This window comes from Schistocerca gregaria, chromosome 2, assembly GCF_023897955.1.
Source record: "Schistocerca gregaria isolate iqSchGreg1 chromosome 2, iqSchGreg1.2, whole genome shotgun sequence".
Taxonomy (NCBI): Eukaryota; Metazoa; Arthropoda; class Insecta; order Orthoptera; family Acrididae; genus Schistocerca; species Schistocerca gregaria.
This window is the reverse complement of record NC_064921.1, coordinates 736,130,275-736,145,492: the sequence shown is the minus strand read 5'-3', so window position 1 is coordinate 736,145,492 and position 15,218 is coordinate 736,130,275. Positions and strand designations below refer to the sequence as shown.

The 15,218-nt window shown below is 37.3% G+C and overlaps 1 protein-coding gene across 1 annotated transcript in view; it reads right to left on the bottom strand.

Annotated features, from left to right (window-relative positions):
* LOC126334882 (general transcription and DNA repair factor IIH helicase subunit XPD) overlaps positions 1-14,600 on the bottom strand; it is a 36,169-nt gene extending 21,569 nt beyond the window's left edge. The window contains exons 1-8 of the mRNA XM_049997581.1: positions 14,359-14,600; positions 14,057-14,156; positions 13,702-13,956; positions 13,394-13,627; positions 8,167-8,290; positions 4,064-4,160; positions 3,695-3,828; positions 1,375-1,543 (exon numbers count right to left, since the gene is read on the bottom strand). Of these exons, the coding sequence (XP_049853538.1) occupies positions 1,375-1,543; positions 3,695-3,828; positions 4,064-4,160; positions 8,167-8,290; positions 13,394-13,627; positions 13,702-13,956; positions 14,057-14,156; positions 14,359-14,363 (1,118 nt within the window). The 5' untranslated portion in view covers positions 14,364-14,600. The remainder of the gene's footprint in view (positions 1-1,374; positions 1,544-3,694; positions 3,829-4,063; positions 4,161-8,166; positions 8,291-13,393; positions 13,628-13,701; positions 13,957-14,056; positions 14,157-14,358) is intronic.
* Positions 14,601-15,218: the final 618 nt, after the last annotated feature.

The following is a 15,218-nucleotide window of genomic DNA, read 5'->3' as shown; positions in this document are numbered from 1 at the left end:
CTCTTCACCACACTGCAGCCATTTTATCTTGCACAGCACTTATGCAATTTATGCTTGTCTATGGAATGGAATGGAATGGTGTGGTGTAGGCAGCAGTAGTGGTAGGATTTAATGAACACAACATCATGGTCAAAATGAATAATGTTAAAAACAGTAACAATTAAAATTTTCCACTAAAATAAATATAAAACACACAAACACTCAAATAAATATGCTAATGATAAAATGTGTACTAATTTATTGACACTTGTAATAAAACAAGGCACTAGAGAAAAACTAAAGTATCTCAGAAAAAAATGTGTGTGGGGCTGACCACAAATAAAAAATGGACAGAGTAACCATTCTGAAACCGAATTAAATCTTGAACATAACTGCTTAGGCTACAGTCAACAAAATATACAAAATTATAAAACACCTAACAAACACACCTTGTCTTAAACTATAACAGAAGCCTTATGCCTCGTTAATATACCAGCCAGAATATGAATGCACTCCATTAAAATGTGTGTACTGATACAGGTACACCACAGATACTACAAATGAGAGTGTCCTCCAGTGAAGTAGCTGGCAATACCAGAAGAGGACAACTCCTGTATCAAGTCCAGTCTCTGTGACTGGAAGGACGAAAGTCATCACTGAACCACTGCTTTCAACATCAGGAACTTCTTCCTCACCTCTAGTATAGACACACCCTATTATCGTATACATATGATCACACTAATAATACTTCCCTCTACCACCATCCCTCCTCCTAGTCATTCTTTGTAACACTTCACTTCAGAAATAAGTGGAAAAATGCAATCCTATAGAAAGAAATTCTGAGAAATTATGCCATCTGCATACCATCCATTTGATAAATAAAAAAAATAAAAAAAATAATTGTGTTCCTAATGAGGTACTGTAATTTAGTTCACACATAAAAAAATTCAAAATATCTACTCAGTCACTTCTACGGTCAAACTACTATAAATGATGTCAAATACAAAACTTTCTTGACTACTGCAGTAGATGAAATCAGGGAATGGTTGTAGCAACAAAGAATACAGCACACAGCTTGGATACAAATTGATTAAAAAAGAGATGGGTGTCGGAGAGGAACGAAGACTGGGACATAATTTTAGAGACATGGAACATGCTCTGATAGCGGAGCAGTGTGGCAGAGCATTGGCCATGTTATTTTCAAAAAAACATTCCAACATTCACGTTAAGCATGTGTTATGCATTAACAGAGTACAACTACAGAATTCTCCCACATAATATTGCAATTAGAAGATAAATTAGAATGACTACAAAAGATACAGGGGGTACATATAATACAGACATTATGAAACACTCTTGAATATCTACTCATTTTTAATATATGCTCATATTAACCTCAGTGGTTTCCTTTCAATGCAGACCTTCTGTGCAACATCCTTGAGGAAACCAGCTGGCGATTCCTGAACCACATGCTGGACTCTAAGACGTGTTTTCAGGTACTCCACAAATCGCTTTAGAAAGGCAACAAAGTGCTCAGCATTTCGAATGTTTCCTGGCACTACCTCTGTAAAGATAGTTATTATTCTCAATTAGACAGTTTATCACTTTAATGTTTTTCTGAGAAACACAAATGAATCAGAGTTTCTGGGCAACGCTCTTTAACCCCTTAATGCTGATTGTCATGAATTCACATCATACCAAAGCTGTGCTAATAACTGGAAGGTTAACTGTTTTTAAAGATGCTGACTCTTCACGAAGCTACCAGTGCCTATGACAAGGGCTGCATTCTCCTGAGTGTTTTGAGTATCTCCAACACACCATGATGTTTTATTTTTATCTTTCACCTAGAAATTTATTCAGGCATTAAGGGGTTAATTCTAGATATTGTAACACATGCTTGTTGCAATTCAGGCATTCCTTTGTGACATACACAACACTGAAAAAACAGAAGAGTAATATTTTAAGCATCACATACAAACTGTCATTAACTCTGTGATGTCTCCATACAGTAATAACTAATAATAAACAAGATAAAAACTACAGCTGACAAATGAACACACAAAAAAGGAGGCAGAATTCATACAATCTGGGACTACGTCAGTAAAGATAAACAATCTCTTTTTACCATTCCGTTTATACATTTTCTGTGCTCCCCTATCACAATTTATAAACAGTTCATATGTTCATGGTATTTCATTTTTTCTTTGGCTTTATTAATGCATAGAGAATCAACTCCTTGAAAGAACCTAAAAAAATTACTTGAATTAAAACATTGCCAATTAATTTCAACAATGTTTAAGAAGTGGACTGCAAAAAATTCCAAATTGCATCACGGTTTAGAGTTCATGTTTGATTGTGGGTCCCCTATAACTGACTAGTTACGTCAATTAAAAGGTCAGATGAAAACAAACACCATGCCTAGCAAAGCACTGTGATAATCAAAACCAACCTTTACACTGAAACTGCTTTATCTTACATAAGTATGACAGCTACACAATATTAAGTATGAATGCATCAGTTAAATTCTATTATTCTGTAATAATACGAAAGTGATGTTAAGGTCATTGCAAGTGGATAGTAAAAATAAAGTTGGAAAGGATGTGGCAAGAAATTGGGCACATCTACTTTTATGGAACCATTGGGGCATTTATCTGACTTGATACAGCAAAATGAACAGTTAATCAATTACAAAAAAGGTACCTTAGACATTGAGGCACCTTGACAAGTCACAGAAAAAAAGTTTTAATAATGTAAATCCAGTGTCGAATAATGACAATATCATAAAAGCATAGATTGCTACTCACCATATAGCAGAGGTGTTGAGTTGCAGATAGGCACAACAAAAAGACTGTTGAGCTAGTAAGCAATCAGCCGAAAAGGCCTCCACGGAATAGATGACCCCCCCCCTCTAAAACACACACACACACAACCACTCCACTGGCTCTGGCTGCTGAGAGAGAGAGAGAGAGAGAGAGAGAGAGAGAGAGAGAGAGAGAGAGAGAATGATCTAACTCCGATTAAGGCTTTTTTGGCTGAAAGCTTACTTATTTGACACGTCTGTTTGTTGTGCCCAACTGCAACTCAAAAAGTTAAGTGAATTCTGCAAGGACACAGTTTCAATTTTTTCAAGTTAACTCAGCTAAACAAGTAGAGATCCTCTATATTTTCCTCCAACGGAATCGCATTTCCAAATAAACCAGTATTATTATTCTCAGTAATATGACAAAAAACAACTACAACATACTCAAATAAATGATTTGCAAACACTGTTTAGCAATGAAACCATACACCTATTGAGTAAACAATATGTCTGCCAGCAACAAACATGTCTTATGACACTGAGTTTTTCAATCGCTCCGTATTACTAATTTTTCTCACTTTTGGAATACAACAACAAGTTCTGGCTATTATGTGGTTTCGATAGCTCCAAGAGAATCATCAAAATCTCATAAAAGACCTAAACTTTTTGTACTATGTAACCAACATAATTTTATTTATGCCATTCTCTACTGACTGATGTTCATAACACCTGTCTATGCTGCTGCTGCGCTAAAGTCAATTTGTGCAATGCTGTTCTGTCCTACATAGAAGGTGTGCAGACAAACAAAGATTACACAGTTGCAATATTTAGAGTTGTTTCTACCAGACAACTGCACAAAACTAACAGTACATTTCAACTCACGACATTCTAATTTTCATATTCTCAATATCTCACCATTGAGAACTTCATCTGGTAAAACAGGATTAGCAAGGACAATATCCGTCTCACGGGCAAGATTAGCATCCCGCAATCCTTCAACCAATCTCTGGTACTCTTCCTTCAGTTTTTGAGCATCATCTTCCTTCATTCTGGAAAACAGTAACGTACATCAATATCACTCCTCATTTATAAGAAATAGGAATACTTTATTTTACAGCTGATTTTGTTATAGTATTTGCTAAATAGAGCTTAAATTATTAAAATCCAGATGTTACCATGCCTACATCTGCGCCTGGCTCGAGTCTCATAATCAGTCGCAGAACTGGTTTAAATTTATTTCTGCTTGAAAAGTTCTGCATCAAGTAATAAGAATGTTGATCTTACTCAGCAATAGTACGTTCCAGCAGCTGGATGTTGGCAGTACTCCTGTCTACAATTCTCCTTGTTATCTTCACACTCATTGAGTCAATACAAACATTATCTGAAAATGGAACAACATGACAACTTGCACTGTCCCCTCATTTTATTGTGCAATTTATTTACATTGTATTTTATTTTTGAAATATTTAATTAATGTTATTAATGGACACACATCATTGCCAAATGTACAGTGTATGGACACACTGAAATGTCAAACACTACTTTATTACTTTTAAAAGTACACAAAATAAATATTGGAAGAATAGAAATAGTGCAATACTCTTCAGTTCTTTATAGACATATGTAAGCAGCAATGATTTTAGTATAAAAATAATTTTTTTTTCCATTTCTAAAAGGGACATGAACCAAGATTTTAGATAAAGTGTGTACTGTAATTATTTATGGAATAGTTAGCAGCCACAAAACATTCATCACTTTTTTATTATTATTTGTGAATTTGGCCTGCTATGGACTGCATACAACTTAAGACTTATGGTGTTTCTTTTTCTTCCATTCTTCCCAGTACTACTTCAATTTCTCGCCAACTGCTCGTCTCTGCTCATCTGTCCACACTCTCTTGGGTCGAGGTATTGGCTGATCTTCTTCATAGTTTGCATTTTCTATCAGTAGCCTGAAGTGATTCCTGTCACATATTATTTCTTCTGTAACACCTATTTTGTTGGCATCTTTCTTTACTGCTTCTATCCACCCTACATTTTTTTTTCAGCTTACTAACGTAATTAAAAATTTTCTTTGTCATCCATGTTTCTTCCATTCTTTTTAAATGTCCATAAAATTTTAGCCGTCTCTTCCTCATTGTATCTGTGATCTTTTCTATATTTTTGTATAAGTCTTCATCTCTCCTTTTAATCCACCTGTTTTCCTTGTTTTTCTCAGGACCTAGAATTTTTCTTAGTATTTTTCTCTCTCTTTTTTTCTAGTTCTCTTAATTCGCCGTTCTTATTCAATGTTAGGCACTCTGATCCATATGTTGCTTGTGTCATAATAACTGAATTACAATGTCTTATCTTTGCTTGAATGGATATTGATTTCTTATTGTAGTAGTTTTGTGCTAATTTATATGCAAATTCTAACTTTTTTCCCTTCTTTATTTCTTGCGTTATCCAGTCCATTGGCTTGGATCCACTTCCTGAGGTATTTGAATCTACCAACACTTTTAATTTTTCCATACTTTGTTTTCATAAACTTTTCTGTATTATGTTTGTGTTCCACATACTCGGTTTTTTCATAGGATATTTTTAGCCCAGTCTTTTCAGCAATCTTTTGTAACAGAGCAAACATAACTGTTGTGTCTGTTCAGTTTTCAGTTATCAATGCCATATCATCTGCAAAGGCTAAGCATTTCACTTCAAATTTGTTCTTTCCTTGGCCCATGCTTATATACTTTGTGACTTGGTTGTTTAATGTGCTTTCCCATGTTTTTACTATTTTATCTAAAACCAAATTATCACTACTTTATACATAAAGAAATCTAGGCAATAACCAACATCAGTTTAAAAGGAAACAGAAGTCACCAACATGTCTAAAAGCATCCAGGGGAGGTTAGCTTGGGAGGAACTTAAAGAGTGTTAGAATTGCGTGTGTGGGGGGGAAAAAAAGGAGCCGAAAGCTAATTTGTCACTATAATTGGTACTGGAAACAAGGTTATACAAATATCGCTGTGGCACACAAGACCTTGTGGTTGAACAGCATTGTTTTGTAAAACGAAGAAACTGCACAACAGATGCCAAATTCTACAGATTAAATCTGCGCTAGCGACCAGATACATACAGTCTGTCAACACGGAGTCATACAAATAATTGAAGTTTGAGTCTTAGTTCTGAGATTTTTTTTGTAGGGTTCCACTGTTTTCCACGTGATGTGTTACTAGCCCAACACCATGCCCTCAATCTGGAGGACCAGAATTCTCTTTAGGTGTTTGTTCTCCTATTCAATATGTTCCAGTTTTAAAGGATTGAAACAAGGCTTTTATTTACTTCCCAACATTGTTCAGAACATATCTATAAATCGCCTTGCAGAACTGGGAAAATAAATGCTATAGAACGGGAATTCAGCAGCGAGATCATTCTTCGTATATCCTTTTATTCCGAGATGAGCAGCTAGTTGTTGAAACTGAAGACGATATCTTCTACATGGTGAGAAAATTAATATAAGAGTACAGCAAATGAGGACTGAAGTTAAACAGAAGATAGAATAGAGAACACAATCAGTTGATCTTGAAATATCAGATAATGTAAACATCATTAACTGAAAAAGTTATAAATACCTTAAGAGTATAGTTAATAAAGATGGAGCACTTGAGGATGACTAGGGAAACAGATTGAACTCAGGAAGGAGAGCAATATCAAAATAGAACTTGCTCTTATGGTCCACAAAATTTTGATTAAAAATGAATTTTAATATATACAAAGCCATTATTTAGCCAATTATCATCTATGGTTCAGAGCATTGTGTAAGGGTACAGCACCCTTACATAGTATCGATCATACACACTATGCAGCGATCATAAACTAAAGCAAAGACTGTCCACAGTATTTGATTTCTGTTGAGTGTTTATAAATGCTGGTTTACAAAAGGGTGTTGTAATTAATAAAATGTAGTATTTGAGAAAGGACATGTTAACATTTAGCAGTTTTCCTTACATTTCACAATAACAGAAGAACACAACAATGAGTTTGATGCAAAGGAGCTATTACTTATTATGCTAAATTAATTAAATATAACTTCATTTTCAGCGTATGTGAAAAATAAAGTTCGGTGCAAAACTAGGGGGAGGTTGTAACTGGACAATTACGGAGAAGACCCACAAGAAGACTGAAGCTGCAGACATGGACTTTCAAGTACGAGCATCAAGGATCTCCTGTTTGGAACATAGAACAAAATGAAGACGTAAGGAAAATAACACACAAGAAAGATACCGAAGGGGTGACAAACAATGCAAAAAAACTTTTTTGTTTTGGCCACTTAATGGGGGTGGGACAGTAAAGAATATCTAAAACTGTATTTAAATATAGACTGACAAACAGGAGGACCAGAATGATTTAAATTGATGCAGTGGATGGAAGGGAGTATGACCAACATAAATCTGACCATTGAAGATACACAAAGTAGGTTATTATGGAGGTTGAGATGTGGGATTACATTGGACCTCTGTCAACATATATATTATGCAAAATACAGGCAGTAATTAATATGAAAATGAGCACATTCGAATACTATAAAGCACTGCAATCCTTATGAAACATAAACATTTCTGGGAGTGACTATGAATCAAGAACAGGACGGGCAGGAAATGATATCCAGTACCCTTCAAAACCAATCACCCCAACAGTGACAGTATTCCAGGCCAGCAGTATCCTACCATTACTCTAAGCACACACTGAGACTGAATGTTGGAATGAAATTACAATGCTACATCATAGAAAAAGAACACAGCCAAAACGATTGGTGGCAGACTACCCAAAGAGCTGAAAAAAGTAAGAGAAATGTAACATCTTAATGACACTTTGTCCAACTGTGCATTATAACTAGCAAAAAGAGGGGAGGACTGATGATAAAGTGTGGTCTTTATCAGACTAAACCAGAGAAAAATCACTGCTTCACAAATCGCTTTAGCGTGCTGTTGCTACTGACAATATGCCACTACTAACCCTGGGAGACTGACCAGCATACTGATTAGAGCTGAGTGAAGAGGGCCCTTGGTGCACCCAATCATTCTTAAACTATGCAGCTTCCCACCACCACCGAGTCCTCACTGCCTAGTTTTGGCACTTATTTTTCCTTGAGATGAGAGATAGATTTCCTACTCAACAGCCCACATGTAATATCTTCTGTGAAAGCACTAAGATTTTCTCTTAAACGAACAATGGGATACAAAGTCAATGATTCAGTAGGTACTATGAGACATTATGGTCATTTGTTCTTATGGTGGCTAAAATGTGTGCACTGGCACAAGTACTGGAAACTGTTACTGTTACTGTTTCAAAAAAGCTATGCAAAAATCTGAGGCCATTTTGCCCCAGAAAATGGATTCAACTTTATCTTACCAATGTTGTGTGCTTCATCAAACACTACAACAGATGACTTGCTAAGTTCCTTGGACACAACTTCAGCAATTTTAGGATCTAGGAGATAGTGGTAACTGTAAACAACAATGTTGGCATGTGTGATCTGAAATAAATTATAAAAATAGAAAGGATTAGGTGCACAGAGATCAAAATTTTACAAAGCTGACTGACAAATCATAAACAACAAAACAATTACAGTAATTAAATTAAAAAAGGTAAAGAGTTCATAGCAAGTAAGCATAAACACAGGAACAATTGAGTGTAAACACATTTTAGCCTCGAGCTTACAAAACAGAACCTTTTTATATTTAGTATTTGAGAAAAAAGACAAAGATGTGATACAGATAACAAAATAATAGCTGATTTCATTATGCATCTGCCAATTTCTGCCCCATCTGCTGCACTGTGGCACTGTGTGTGTGTTGGGGCTTATGGGCACTCAACGTCGAGGTCATCAGCACCCTGACACACATTAAAAGGAACAAATGTGGACAGACTTAGCAAAATCGAAGCACACACGCAAAGAAAGTAGGAAAAGAAGGAAAATGCTACATAAGAAAGTAAAACGTAAGGAAAGCAAAAATGTAGCAGCAAGAATGCCACAGGAAATTGTCATTGGCTGGCTATTTACATAAAATATGGACCAGCTTGTCACACAGTGAGCAAATTAAGACCCTCTCTCTAAAATCTTTGTAAAAACATTTGACATGGCACAGAACCTAAAAACTTTAACCACATTCGTTCGAGTGTTTCCTAAAAGAGACGGCAGGTCTGCTGGCAAGTCAGCCATGGCCTGCTGGTCAGAAAATAAAACACAATCCAATAAATCGTGGCGCACAGTGACCTGGACGCCACAAGCACCACACATTGGAGGGTCCTCTCGCCAGAGCAGGAAGCCATGCGTCATAGGACTGTGGCCTATCCGAAGCCAAGTGAGGAGAACCTCGTCCCGTCGATGGGGCTGGAAGGAAGTATACCACACACGCGTTGTGGGCTTGACTAAATGGAGCTTATTGTCAGTCATTTCCAGCAAATCTTCCTCCCACCGATGCATGTCTCTACAGCTCAACAGCGAGGTGAGTGTGTGCAGGGGGATAGCACACTGAAATACTTGTGGGTCGAGACACACCTCCTTGGCTGCGAGATCTGCCCTTTTATTCCCAGCAATGCCAACGTGCCCTGGAACCCAGCAGAAAGACACCATCTTCCACAGTCACTGTAGTTGGAGGAGGGCATCCTGGATGGTCTGCACTATTTTATCTGCTGGATACAAATATTGCAATGAGTGAAGGGCATTAGTGAATCAGAACAGACAAGGAATTTAGGACAGGAGGAATGTTTCATTTGCTCCAGTGCCCACAAGATCACAGACAATTCTGCATCAAAGACAGTAAAAGTCTGAGGCAGTCGAACGTTGAGGACACGATCCGGAAAAACAACAAAGCAACCAACGGAATCCCCGTTTCGACCCACCTGTACCTGCTCAATGGAGCAACACCAATATTTAACTTATTATCCCATGGAACGTCAGCAGTAGGCTTGTTGTGAATCTTGAAATCTTCCCAACAACTGATTACCCGATGATGTTTCAGGTAAGCAACTGATCACAGTTTTCTACCATGCAGGATACTTCATCTCAATATTTGCTGGACATGTTGAATGGAGCTATCGAAGAATACCATCAGCAACCCAACAGCACAATTTATTTGAGCATGGTAAACGCTACATGGATGCACCATGATCATAATTCCGACACTGACCACACTGCTAGCAAGCAGTACCCTCAATTGTGGAAATGTGAAATAGGATATCTGGCGTGTTGTCACTCACTGTGGCCCTTGGCATACTCTTATCTTTTCTGGGTGAAAATAATGAAACTATGGGTTTCCATAAATTATTAGCTTACTGTCCTTGTTAATATGGGTTTCCACAATGCTTATCTCCACAGGTTCTTTAACAATGTAATTGTTGTTGTATTCAGTCCTGAGACTGGTTTGATGCAGCTCTCCATGCTACTCTATCTTGTGCAAGCTTCTTCATCTCCCAGTACCTACTGCAACCTACATCCTTCTGAATCTGTTTAGTGTATTCATCTCTTGGTCTTCCTCTACGATTTTTACCCTCCACGCTGCCCTCCAATACTAAATTGGTGATCCCTTGATGCCTCAGAACATGTCCTACCAAATGATCCCTTCTTCTGGTCAAGTTGTACCACAAACTTCTCTCCTCCCCAATCCTATTCAATACTTCCTCATTAGTTATGTGATCTACCCATTTAATCTTCAGCATTCTTCTGTAGCACCACATTTCGAAAGCTTCTATTCCCTTCTTGTCCAAAATATATATCGGCCATGTTTCACTTCCATACATGGCTACACTCCATACAAATACTTTCAGAAATGACTTACTGACACTTGAACCCATACTCGATGTTAACAAATTTCTCTTCTTCTGAAATGCTTTCCTTGCCATTGCCAGTCTACATTTTATATCCTCTCTACTGCGATCATCATCAGTTATTTTGCTCCCCAAATACCAAAACTCCTTTACTACTTTAAGTGTCTCATTTCCTAATCTAATTCCCTCAGCATCACCCGACTTAATTCGACTACATTCCATTATTCTCGTGCTTTTGTTGATGTTCATCTTATATCCTCCTTTTAGGACACAGTCCATTGCATTCAACTGCTCTTCCACGTCCTTTGCTGTCTCTGACAGAATTACAATGTCATCGGCGAATCTCAAAGTTTTTATTTCTTCTCCATGGATTTTAATACCTACTCCGAATTTTTCTTTTGTTTTCTTTACTGCTTGCTCAATATACGGATTGAATAACATCGAGGAAAGGCTACAACCCTGTCTTACTCCCTTCCCAACAACTGCTTCCCTTTCATGTCCCTCCACTCTTATAACTGCCATTTGGTTTCTGTACAAATTGTAAATAGCCTTTCGCTCCCTGTATTTCACCCCTGCCACCTTTAGAATTTGAATGAGAGTATTCCAGTCAACATTGTCAAAAGCTTTCTCTAAGTCTACAAATGCTAGAAATGTAGGTTTGCCTTTCCTTAATCTTTCTTCTAAGATAAGTCGTAAGATCAATATTGCCTCACGTGTTCCAGTATTTCTACGGAATCCAAACTGATCTTCCCCGATGTCGGCTTCTACTAGTTTTCCCATTTGTCTGTAAAGAATTCGTGTTAGTATTTTGCAGCTGTGGCTTATTAAATTGATTGTTCGGTAATTTTCACATCTGTCAGCACCTGCTTTCTTTGGGATTGGAATTATTATATTCTTCTTGAAGTCTGAGGGTTTTCGCCTGTCTCATACGTCTTGCTCACCAGATGATAGAGTTTTGTCAGGACTGGCTCTCCGAAGGACATCAGTAGAAGTACTGTCTTTGGCAGATTTCCATCATGATAGAAATCTGCCAAGGACAGTACTTCTACTGATGCCATATAGTCAGGATCACAGAGGAGTTCTGTATGAAGGGCTTTGTTTTACAACTAAATGAGCTAATTATTCTGCTGCACTTCTCTTGCTTTTGAATGACAAGAGATTACAGTACCTAAAGGACGCAATCTCTCCTGGCAAATGAGGAACAATCCTTAGCAGATGCTGTATCAATTCAACATGGAAGATAAAATCAAACAACGGAAAATCACGAACAGAATAACAATAAGGGATACGGTAGTGCTAGCCTACTTATCGAATAGAGGTGGCAGTGAGTGGCAGACAGATAAATTTAAAAGTAGATGAAACTCTCGCATTGTCCTGTACTTCAGTCTTCTTTTAAATCTGCTGTGTCTGCTGCTCAGTGCCTCTTCTATGAGGAGATTACAACATGGAAGATACACTACACAAATGGTGGAAGTTGCCTTCAGCTGCATGCGGGTGTGGATAAGTGCACCCTAGTATAAACCACATCGCACAATGTTGCAAAATTAGATAATATCTAGGAGTGACAGCTGATTTATTCACACTAGATCATTGTTACTTTTTTATATACAGTTACTGACTGCATATCTTTTGTATTACTGACTTACAAATTGTCCTTGGAAACAAAATATATGTAGATAGCAATACTCTAAATAAAAAATAACTACAAACGCACTTTGCATTTCATTTTCACAAATTAATATTTTTACTTTTATCAAACAGCTCAATGAATAAACCATTTATTGTGAATTTACATTTTTATACAGAAATCTACAATTCAGAATCAAACCTCTCCATATTAAGCTGATAGAATACATGTTTCTCCTCTACATGTGAGGACTCTTTTATAAAAATTTAGCATTTTATGTACTACACACTATGTATTCAGTGTTACCAAATCTCCTGACATGAGAAGCATGTTCATTTGCACAAATATGGTGGAAACTACACAGCATAACATTGCCCAACATTTAAAGATTATATGGACTCAGAATCATGAAGGAATATCTTACATTAGGACACAAGGCCGAAGAACACCTAACAGAACAAATGTATCTTAAGCAAAAGTTTCGTTGTGAACCCTTCTGGCATGTTTCATACTTTATATACAGCATAGGAACATAATATGCATCGAAATAACTGTAGGAGATGTGGCCATTATTTAACGGTCCTATCCTGAATTTCCTTTGCAGTTTTAATTTTTATGACGAAACTTGCATTAAATATGACAAAGTGCATTTACATATGGCACAGATATAAACATTAAGCTACGCTACAGGTGATATTTGGGTTTCAAATTCAGCCTTCCTCAATCATCAATCAAATTATCACCGTTCAACTTAACCTAGACCACAGGCTTTGCTGCAGATCTATCACCACAACCAAAAATTCAGCGGGAGTATTATGTAACACAGCTACTGACCGAACTTTACTCATAAGTGGGGAGGGAGAAGTGGGACCATTTAAAAAGCGCTAGTGGGCAGATTTTTAAGATGAATACATTTGTATCTAAGATGGTCTGACAAAGAAGACAATGGAAAATGATATAATTTTTACAAGTCACAGCCAGCACTTTTATAACAAGGAATACAGTTTACCAGAATTACAACAATTAGCTGTCCATCTGCCACCCAAAATGTCAACATTTCATTCATTACTTCAAAATGATTGACATAGGTATATAGCAACAGACAGCTATTTTCAGACTTAGAAGAACTGGAGACAGTTAGTGGACTATAAGTGATTTATAGCAGTAAAACTGGAAGCTTACCGCATATCGAGCAAGGAAATATGGGCACCAACCCATGTCTCGACCATAATCCTTCAAATCATCTATGCCATATATACCAGGTGCCATTGGAGCTTCTTTGCCAAAAGTACTGAAGGCTTCATAGAAGTTGCACACAGGAACAGACTCATCATAGCTGTGACGGTCCCGTATGTACGATGCAGTCAAGCTGTGACATCGACCATCGACTATTTTGCCATCACGCTCTTTACTGACCTGTGAACAACAGTGAAGTTTAAGTTATTTATTCCAAAAAGGAAGGAGCATATATAAATCTGATAAATGAATACCTGCGGATGAATGCAAAGATTTTTGCGTGAACTCAGGACCAGCCCAAGTATCCTAGGTTTTTCTTCAGTCTGTTTCTCGATGTATGCAATTAACTTTTTAAGTTCCTCAATAACTTTCTCAATTTCAGGAACAGTACGAGAACAATATATTAATTTTGTTACATCCAATGGGTTGTTCGCCATGTAAGCCACAATCAAGGACAATAGTGATATTGTTTTACCAGTGCCTGACGGCATTTCCAGCAGGCAATGTCCCTGGAAGAGGTAAAAAGTAATCACATAAACATTGTTAACACATTTTACATGATCACATGTATTTCATTTTCCTAAAAGCTACGTAAGCACTATTGCATACCTTCGCATCCAGGCCCTTCTTAAGCTCCAACATGTATGCATACTGTTCCGGGTAAATGTAATCATAAGGGAAATACACCGGCAAACCATCGACATCCAACCTATCAATATACATCCACAAAATAAGTAATTCCACTTTTTAACGTTCATGACAGGGCAAAACCGCATAATGTACAGCTAAACTAAAAGGAGTATTAATGACACAATGATGAGTACGATGAAACAAAGTTTTTTTGACGTTTACATGACGGGAGGGAACATAATATTTAAAAAAAAAAAAAAAATGTTCCGTACTATTCATACCTCATTATTTTAATGTGTCTTTTCAAATAATTTTTCGGAATGCCAAGACCAGAAAATTCCAAACATTCACATGTTGTGCACAGCTATAACTTTGTGTATCAACACACTCACTCAACTCATGGACGCTCCTACCAACGTACACACAGCCAAACTGTTATTATTTGAGGCGCATGGAAGTTGTGTTGGCTGCACTGGAACAGCCAAAGTAACTCCAAAGCAGACATTCCCAAACGAGAAGCAACAAAGGGGCCTGCACGCGTCAAATATTTATTCACGACACAGGCTTGTCAAACCTTCAACATACTGAAGCGACTTCACGCCACCAATAATAAAGACAAAAATCGTTAATTGACAACGAGGTTTTACAAGGCTAGTATGTAGAACACCCCCTCCAAAAGTAAGTGTGTGCTGTAATTGTGTTATCTATAGCTCGCAAGTAATAGAAGCCAGCGAAAAAGAGGAAATGGGTCCGAGAATGATCGAAACAGCAAACGAGCGACTGGTCACATTTTAACTTACTAATAATAAGAACCATCCACCAGAAAGGTTCCATATTATTTTCCGATGAGTCCTGGACAGTACTGGTACAACACGTTACTAATGTTGAAAAGTGATAGAACAGGAAAGCAAAATACATTAATGAGAGAGGCAATTACCGTCAACGAGAGATTAGGGGTAACTTTGAGATACCTGGCGACATGTAGATCATTGGAGTGCTCGAAGTGTAGTTCTATAATACCATCAAACACAAAGCAGAGCCACAGAGAATCCTCCATTGTCCACCATAAAGTGGTACACACAGTGATTACCCTTGCGTAGGTTTATTAAAATCGTTGTACATTGAAAGACCACTTAAAAAT